Below are 9651 nucleotides of genomic sequence, written 5' to 3'. Positions count from 1 at the left end.
AGGATTACCCAGAAAGGTGGGTCAATATCGATAAATGTGCGCGTAAGAAGCAACTACATGCACGTGACCTGTCAAACCTATTCACCCTCATTATTTTATCGTGCGAACCGACATTGCCACGTATCGTGTTCGATTTCGGTCCCAACACCGGTAACTTCGAACATATCGTGTTTGATGTTGTGTTTCTCGCCGTCGGTAACTTCGTATTGATATCGTATTCGGTCTGGTGGTTGTGTCTCAAGAGTCAACACCGATGGTTTCTTGTTGTATTGCGATGTTGTGTTGCAACATCGAATTGTATCCCGGTACGTTGGGTTTAGCGTTTGGCGATCAACTTTTGTTGCATTACAACTGCAATAAACATTTGTTGGAAAACAATCACTACAATGAGCACGTCGTTATTGGGCTTTGTCATTAAAAGGTAGGTCGCGGCGGGTGTTCCGGCTATAGTTATTCTGAATGGTTTGGTGGTTGTCCAGTTTCAAACGCGCGAGGCTGTGTGTACTGTGTGCCGTACTAACAGCTGTACATACTTGTACTGTCGATCAATGTTAATGTGTTCGCAACGCAGAACGTTTATACTATGTGTGTATCCACACCCAATATATTTCTCGCGTATTGTCGTGTGGATATGCCAACGTAATTCATGTTGGTAACTTGGTATCCGCGTTCTGAGATTCATGCGCGCGATATCATATTGTATTCTCCTTTGGTCCCATGATCGACGACCGATATTTGTATATCGTGTGGCCGTACAGTATGTCCATGTCGGTCACCAATATGCACGCGATGTCGTATTCTATTCCAATAACCGTGTATTATATCGGGGTATTGTGCTCCGATATCGTGTTGTATACGAATAACCGCAAGTTATATCGGGATATTGTGCTCCAATATCCTGTTGTATACCAATAACCGCATACTATATCGGGATATTGTGCTCCGATATGAATTCCCATCGTGCTTATTGGGTTAATCGGATAACAATACGTTTTTATTGGTTTCCATCATCTTCATTGGAATACAATATTTCCAATAAGCCGACTTCATATTGGCCTTTTTCAATAGGGAAACTGAGGCAAAGGGCGTAGTTTTGCTTCGAGGTAGAAACAGCGCCTGCGTTCAGATGTTGGCCGTCAAGTGAAAACGGACTTAGCTTGAGGGTTCAAACTGAACAGGTAGCAAGCTAGAAGGTTACTCATGCTTCAGTCGAGCTCATCTTGCACCAGAAAAAGCACAAGGGGAGAAAATAAAGAGTGTGGGGCCAGTTGTACTCTAGGGGCATGTATACAAAAAGCTCTGCAGGAACAAACCTTTTCCCGAGGTGGACAGCAGGGGCCTGAAGACATAAATAAAAAAGAAGTGACACATTTAACGAGTCTTCACTGCGCCAGAAAAACAAGAATCAGCTCATTTCTTTTTGAGACCTCAGACTTTATTTAGGTGTAGTATTTTGATTTGCACGAGATGGCGCTACTTGACATCTCCTTTTTAAAGTAGCCATCTCGTGCATCCATGTAAAAGAATAAAAAGGACAGCACGCGACGGCATGAGCCGCGCGTGATCTGCGGCCTCATCGGCCAGTGTTCGCCCCGCTCCTGAATCCGTAGGTTGTCCTTTCTTCTCGCTCCGGCGACCGTCCAGGTCCGCTCGGGGCATGTAGTTTCCCGGCTACGTCGAACGTGAGTCACCGGCGCTTGCGTCCAATGTAGCCAGGCTTTAAAGCACCGCCGCGTCGGCGCAGAATATAACATTTTGGCGACGAGGATGATTTCTTGACGCGTCGGCGTTGCATCTCGTAGAACCGTTCCGAAAAAAAGCCATCCTGTTTTCGCTGTTGGGCACTGAGGGCCAGCGCATCGTGGATGCATTTCAGCTGTACGAGACGGTTGCGGTGGAGGAGACTGACGAGTTCCAAGTTTTTCTGGAGGCAGTCGAGAAGCATTTTGAGTTTTCGGGTAGTATCGCGCTTGAACGCCAGAAGCTGCGCGGTTTGTTCCAACGTCCTGGCCAGTCGGTAACTGAGTTTCTTGCCGTGTTGCGCCATCAGGCTTCGTTTTGTGCTCTGGGGAACGCGCTCGATGAAAGACTTTGCGAGGTTTTCTTGGAAGGCCTGGAGTCCAGACGCGTTCAGGATCGCGTTCTGCAGGAGTGCGAGGGCAGCGAGCTGCCAACGCTGTCGCGGGCTATCCAGATCGCTCGCCAGTACGAGCAGAGAGCGAAGACGACCGCAAGTTTTCGGCGGCGAGAGTCGCAAGTCCCGGTCGCGGCAGAAGTCCAGCGTGTCCAGATCGAGAAACGTCAAACGGCAGCAACACAAGATGGCGGCCAAGCGTCGTCTTCTTTCATCGAGCATGGGCAAGATGGCTACAGCGGCTACCCTCCCTGGCCTCAACCTGGCTACCCCCCGTCGCAGCTTGGACCCAGGATGCCTTGGGCTCCGGTGGCCTCCGGTCACGTGCCCCGTTTTCCGGCGAGGGTGTTCCAGCCTCAGCGTGGGCGTGAGCCCGCTCCGCCTCGGACGGGTGGGATCGGAGCAGACGACGCCTGCTACTTCTGTGGACGCCGCCGTCATGATCGGGCGGTTTGCCCGGCGTCTCAAGCGACATGCTTCTTATGTGGAAAGTGGGGACACTTTGCAGTGGCGTGTCGGAGTCGTCGCCCGCCGGCGGCTGCCTTCACCTACGATCGGCGACAGGCATCGTTCCCGGTTCAAGGCCGTGGTACTCGGCGGACCTTCGCCGAAAGACAGTTCAGAGGGGACCGGCCCGGCCGGGTGAACGTGGTCGGCCAGTCGCTGTCTCCTGAGGAGCTGCCAAGCGTTAGGCTGACGGAGGAACCTGTGGTCGTCGGGACGGCCGAGCGACGAGAAGGCGGCAGCATGCGTCGTGACGCCTTCATGGCCGAGATCACGGTAAATGGGACCCCTCTTCGTCTTCTTGTTGATACCGGTTCATGTGTGTCGATCCTAAATGAACGCATGTTTAACGAAGTTAACAAGCAGCGGAGGATAAAGTTACATCCGCCGTCGACGCCTCTCGTCCACTATTTGCAAGAGACCATTCCGGTACTTGGATGTTTTGTGGGACAAGTAAATTTTAAGAACCGCTGGACAACGTTGGAGTTTTACGTAACCAAGACTGGACGTTCGTTACTCGGCATCGACGCGGTCCGTGAGTTGCAACTGGTGTTGAATGGCGCTAAACATGAGTGTTTGTATGCGAATGCAGCTCACGGAGGAGGAGCATCACAGCGGGATGTGAGGCCCATGCCCAACCCGCAGCGACGACCGTTCACCGCGTCGTCCTGTCAAGCATCGCAAGTCCCTGGTTCTCGACCAGCGGCAAGTTCCAGACCTTCATTTGCGGAGAACCCGTCTCCTGCTTCATCGGTCTCTGAAGAGACCACACCTAAAGTCTTCGAGGACGAGTCAAGTCCGCAACGTCATCCTGAGAGTCAAGGGCTCCATAGTCCGCAACGTCATCCTGAGAGTCAAGGGCTCCATAGTCCGCAACGTCATCCTGAGAGTCAAGGGCTCCATAGTCTGCAACGTCATCCTGAGAGTCAAGGGCTCCATTATCCACAACGTCATCCTGAGAGTCAAGAGCTCCACAGTCCTGAGAGTCACGGACTACACGGTCCACAAGATCATCCGGGGAGTCAAGCGCCCCAAGGTATGCAGCGTCATCCAGAGAAATCCAGTCCTTCAACGAGCCTTGTTGGTGGTTCCTCGAAGCGAGACGCATCCAAGTTGCCACCTGGCTTCGAAGATTTTGAACATCTTTTTAGCCCGGGGTTGGGTCTGCTGAAGAATCACTCGCACAAGGTCAAGGTGCGGCACACAGTTCCACCAGTCCAATCAAAGCTCCGTCGCCTCCCGATGACCCTAAGGGATCGGGTTTCCGAAGAAATTTTCAAGCTGGAGCGAGAGGGCGTAATTGAACGTGTCAAAGCCTCCGAGTGGGTGTCACCTATTGTTGTCGTCCGCAAGCCCGATGGCAACATCCGTATGTGTGTGGACCTACGAGCTCCGAACCAGGCCGTTGTCATTGATTCATTTCCACTTCCTTGCATCAATGAACTGTTGAACTCTCTACGGGGAGCGGCGATCTTCTCCAAGCTGGATTTGGCGTCCGCCTACCATCAAGTCCGTCTCGACCCGGTGAGTCGTGACCTCACGTCTTTCATTACCCACGAGGGGTTATTTCGCTTTAAGAGAGTTTGCTTCGGGCTGGCATCCGCACCCGCAGCTTTCCAGCAACTCATGTCCAAAATCCTAAAGGATTGTCCAGGCGTTCAGTTCTATCTGGACGATATCATCGTTTATGGATCCACTTTGAAGGAGCACGATGAGAATCTCCGTCGTGTCTTGTCTCGAATTTCCCAAGCAGGAATGAAGCTAAACCGTAAAGGTGTTTTCCAAGTACAGGAGCTCTCATTTTTGGGACACCATCTTTCCGTGAAAGGTTTAGCACCCCTGTCATCCAAGGTAGATGCGGTCCTAAATTTTGCAACTCCCTCTGATGCAGTGAAGTTAAGAGCATTTTTAGGGCTGGTAGAGTACTACAGCAAGTTCATCCCTCATTGTTCCACGGTCGTCGAACCGATGCGTCGTCTCCTACGTAAAGGAGTTCGTTTCAACTGGTCTCCGGAAGTCGAGGCCAGTTTTCAGAAAGTAAAGACTTCCATCCAAGAAGCTCCAATTTTGGCCATGTTTGACCCGACGTTGCCTATCGTCGTGGCCACAGATGCTTCTCAGTACGGTCTCGGTGCTGTTTTGCAGCAGCAGTATGGTAGCCAGCTTCGTCCTGTAGCCTTCGCGTCTCGCTCGCTAACTGATGCAGAGCGAAGGTATTCCACGGGCGAGAAGGAAGCTCTCGCATGTCTTTGGGCGTGTGAAAAGTGGCACGTGTATCTGTGGGGAAGGTCTTTTGTCATTCGTACTGACCATCAGGCGTTGGTCACGTTGCTGTCCAACAAAGGTTCCGGAATCCGTCCTCTAAGGATCACTCGTTGGTCCTCCCGACTTCTGAATTACAATTTCAAAATGGAGTTTCAGAAGGGCGCCACCAACGTCGTTGCTGACGCGTTTTCACGGTTGCCAGTGTCTGACACTGAGGAGGGCATGAGATTCGACGAGGAAGTTGTTTCCGTCGTAATGGTTCCTTTGTCGAAAGGCGGTTTTCAACAGGCTACGGCCAATGACATAGTTCTTCCTTCAGTCATCCGCTATACTACCTCGGTTTGGCCTGAAGATAGTAAAACCAATCCAGATCTCCGGCCTTACTATCACGTCAGAGACCAACTGTCGCTGTACGACGGTATTTTGTACAAGGGAGAAAAACTTGTCGTCCCTGTCGAGTTTCGAGACCGGATCGTGGAAGTAGCACACGAAGTTCATCAGGGGATCACAAGAACCACAAGTGTGATCCGGGAACACTACTGGTGGCCGTTGATGAATGAACACATAAAGAACAAGATCCAGAACTGCACGGTGTGCCATGCTACCGACAAACCAGTGAAGGCTGCACCGGCTCCCTTGCAGCCCATCCAGTTTCCAAGTCAGCCCTGGGAAAAGCTAGGAATCGACATCGTGGGCCCGGTTGATCGTGCACCGGCCAGTCAAAGGTTTTTTTTGGTACTCATAGATTACCACTCCAAGTGGCCAGAAGTTCAAGCCACGTCTTCTGTGACTTCTGCGACTGTCATCAGCTTTTTGAAGAACGTTTTTTCACGCGAGGGACTGCCCTGCGAGATTGTGTCAGATAATGGAGTACAGTTTACCTCCCATGAATTTCAAGATTTCTTGCGTCAACATGGCATCAAACATAGGAGAACGTCATTATACCACCCCCAATGTAACGGGCAGGTGGAAAGATTTAACCGAGTCCTGAAGTCGTGCCTTCAGTTAGCTGTTGTACAAGGTCGTCCACTTCCAGATGCCGTCCGAGACCACCTGGAAGCGTACCGACGTACGGTACATCCTGCAACAGGATTTGCACCACCCTTTCTCCTTCATGGACGAAATCATCGGTCTAGACTGGACGTACAAGGCATGCCGACTAGGACGGTACCTGACGATCTCTTGGAACGTCGAGCTCAGCTACATGGAAGAGTACAGCGCTATCAACAAAACATGAAAGATTATTCTGACCATCGTAGAGCGGTACGACACCCTCAGTTTCATCCTGGGCAGGCTGTTCGCGTATTCAAGCCCACCCATCACAACAAGTTGCGGAGTACATATACAGAACCACAACGGATACATGCACAGTTAGGACCTGCTACATATCAACTCGCTGACGGTAGGAAATGGAACGCAGCGAAGCTTGCAAAGTCTATACAGCTGCCTCCAGCACAAGTTCCTGACTACGGTTGGGATGATGATGATGACGAAGATGACTTGTATATACCTCCTGCAACTCCAGTGGTTCCTGTACTGACCCCTGTCCGTGGAAGCACTTCAACGTCCCAAGTACCAATTGTCTTTTCTTGCCCGGAGGGTTCCTGTAACCCCGCAGCGTCTGGTCTCTTGGGGAGACCCGGTTCATCTGCTGCACCCATGGCAGGTGCACCTCGCCATGCAGCGCTGGGTTCTCCCAAGGAGCCAGATCTGTTTGCTGCGCCAAAGTTTACAGTTCCGGTTGCTGCGGCAGAGTCTCCTGCTCCGGGTGCTGTACCGGGGCCTGTTCCTGGACCTGTTCCTGGAACTGTTCTTGGAGCTGTCCCTGGGCCTGCCTCTGTTCCTGGGGGCCCTGCTCCTGTTTCTGAAGGGAATCTCGGGTCGGCTGTACCCGACATGATCGGGATCTCTGCACCTGAGCTCTGCCCTGCTTCCGTGGCAGACGCTGGACAGTCTGTGGAGCCTGACAGGCTTGTCAGGCCTGTTCCTGAGGCTGCGGTCAGGCCTCTCCCTAAGCCTGTACTCAGGCATGTTCCTGAGGCCGAGATCAGGCCTCTCCCTGAGCCTGGTCCCGGTCCTGTTCCGGCGGTCAGGCCTCTTCCTGGGCCCGTGGTTGTTGCTGCTCCGGACGCTGTGCCAGGGTCATCACCAGAGTCCGTGGTTGCAGAGCAACTACCTGTCTCCGATCTGGCAGTTTGCCCAGACACACGGGCAGAACTGCTCGTTTTGCCGTCGCCAGAAACGAGTACGCCATCTATGCCTCCACTTGAGGATTCAGTGGAAGAACTCACGACCGAGTTCCACACATCACCCACGATCTCCGAGCCATCTACAGCTCCTCTACCACCAGCGAGGCAAGGTCGGCCAATACGCCAGAGAAGACTTCCGCTGAAGTTCAAAGACTATATTCTTGCACTTGGCGATGATAGTTTTCAGTCAGATTCGGAGTACAGTGACTAAGACTTTTGTAGTTATGTTTTCGTAAAAGGTCATTTTTGGTATAAACTTTAGGTAGATATAGAACATTAAAAGCATATCACTGTTATAGCAAAACCTTGGCCAAGGTTAAAATGTCCATGACAAACACAATATTCTAAACAATAACCAAACTAACAGTCAACACTACAATGTGTCATGGACATTAAAAACGGAAATAGAAATACAAATCATAGTAATACAAATGTACTCAAATAGGTATGGTTGGATGTTTCATTTTTCTCCCAGGAGAAGGAGAGATGAGAGTGCTCTAAGTTGAAATATGAATCTTGGAATGAAATTTTGATCGTCACGTGACTAGTATGATGCAACCTGAACTTTCAGTGAAAACCCGTTTTGTTCGGATGACTTGTTTAGGATTTTGTTGAATTTTCCGTGTCGTGCACACAAAGAACGTTTATGAACAATCTTTTGAGAATTTCATTTTTTTTGTGTTTCAACGAACAATTTCAAAACCAATATTTCCAGTGAAATAACGCAATTTTCGGGTGGTGAAGTGTTTTGATTTTCGTTATTTTTTTTCACATAACGAATGTATAACGCAAGTCTTCCTCCCACAATTTTCTTATTTTTTTTTAAGGGAGGGAGAATGTAGTATTTTGATTTGCACGAGATGGCGCTACTTGACATCTCCTTTTTAAAGTAGCCATCTCGTGCATCCATGTAAAAGAATAAAAAGGACAGCACGCGACGGCATGAGCCGCGCGTGATCTGCGGCCTCATCGGCCAGTGTTCGCCCCGCTCCTGAATCCGTAGGTTGTCCTTTCTTCTCGCTCCGGCGACCGTCCAGGTCCGCTCGGGGCATGTAGTTTCCCGGCTACGTCGAACGTGAGTCACCGGCGCTTGCGTCCAATGTAGCCAGGCTTTAAAGCACCGCCGCGTCGGCGCAGAATATAACATTAGGCCAAGAATACAATTTTTCAGACGAGCTGTCTCAATGTAAAAACACACTTCCTTATTAGTACCCTTTTGACACACAAACAGTCCTACCTGGTGCGAGACCCTTCACCAACAATTTGATAGTTGTACGTACCTATAATGGTTTTCTAATTACGAGCGAGCGGCAGCTCTTTGAAGTCTTGCTCGCGCTCTGGTGAGCCTTCAAACGACTAGCCGCTCCGCCGAGCGCGCGCCGCACGAGATGAATGAATTAAAATAATCTCGCGCGCATAGCGAACGTTCCTTTTACCCGAGGGAGCGCTTCAGAACAAAAAAGCAAATTGTGGTAGCAAATGATGAAGCGGTGAGCAATATCGAACACGAAAATGACTGCTTTCGTGCGGGAAGTCGCATCAGTGCTCCTACAGTAATCTATCGACTCGATCAGAGGCAAACTACAGTCGTCGGGTCTTCTACGAAACGCCTGCTCACGTTTGACACCAACATCGCGTCTCGGAAACGAAAATTCAGCCTCGGAGGTCCGAACACAGGTTCGGAAATTAGAATTGGCCGCCATGACCATGCCCACGGTAAAAGCGTCGTAGCTTCGCGAAAGCTTTTATTTCACACGTTCAAAGTGGTGTCCATAGAGTCTAGAAAGAACAAGGAACACATCGGTGCTAGCGGCGATGAGATACGACCAGTATTAATGAAGGAAGTGTCTATTCTGCCGGCAGCCGGCAGAATAACCGGCGGGGGAAAAAGTGCCGGCAGTAGTCGCCTATTGGGTCTCGTATAAAACGGATTGTAAACACGCCTATTCCGAGCTGTGGATTAGCTCAGTGGGTAAGATGTGCGCTTCGTACACAGCAGGATCTTAGTTCAATCCCCCGAGAAAATTTGTTTTTTTTTTTTTCTTCGGACTTTTGTTTTTTGTTGAGGTATTAGGCGATATTTACGGCATCCCTCTTTTAGAATTAACACTACAAAAAGAACGCGCAAAAAAAAAAAAAAAAAAAACAGAAAAAAACACCAGAAATCAGCCGAGTTCTCCGAGCGGTTTTAATAGGTCGATAAAACAACTTTTGCGTTTGCTATCTCGAAGAAATTTGACACACAAACAGTCCTACCTGGTGCGAGACCCTTCCCCAACAATTTGATAGTTGTACGTACCTATAATGGTTTTCTAATTACGAGCGAGCGGCAGCTCTTTGAAGTCTTGCTCGCGCTCTGGTGAGCCTTCAAACGACCAGCCGCTCCGCCGAGCGCGCGCCGCACGAGATGAATGAATTAAAATAATCTCGCGCGCATAGCGAACGTTCCTTTTACCCGAGGGAGCGCTTCAGAACAAAAAAGCAAATTGTGGTAGCAAA

At 50.2% G+C, this 9651-nt stretch overlaps 1 protein-coding gene across 1 annotated transcript; it reads left to right on the top strand.

Annotated features, from left to right (window-relative positions):
• Nucleotides 1–2234: 2234 nt before the first annotated feature.
• On the top strand, nucleotides 2235–3510 carry LOC121832912. The gene is made up of 2 exons (XM_042288089.1): nucleotides 2235–2914; nucleotides 3231–3510. Exons 1-2 carry the CDS (start codon nucleotides 2429–2431, stop codon nucleotides 3261–3263), a joined length of 519 nt encoding a protein of 172 aa, XP_042144023.1. The 5' UTR covers nucleotides 2235–2428; the 3' UTR covers nucleotides 3264–3510.
• Nucleotides 3511–9651: the final 6141 nt, after the last annotated feature.

Source organism: Ixodes scapularis, unplaced genomic scaffold, assembly GCF_016920785.2.
Source record: "Ixodes scapularis isolate PalLabHiFi unplaced genomic scaffold, ASM1692078v2 ptg001131l_1___fragment_1__unscaffolded, whole genome shotgun sequence".
NCBI classification, from domain to species: Eukaryota; Metazoa; Arthropoda; class Arachnida; order Ixodida; family Ixodidae; genus Ixodes; species Ixodes scapularis.
Note: the sequence above shows the minus strand (reverse complement) of the source record. Positions and strands in the feature narration are given on the sequence as shown.

Excerpts from the sequence above, each read along its gene's own strand:
- LOC121832912 (XM_042288089.1), top strand. The coding sequence starts at position 2,429 with ATGCCTTGGGCTCCGGTGGCCTCCGGTCACGTGCCCCGTTTTCCGGCG. Across the intron at positions 2,915-3,230 it reads CCTTCATGGCCGAGATCACG|CTCACGGAGGAGGAGCATCA; the intron begins GTAAATGGGACC and ends ATGCGAATGCAG.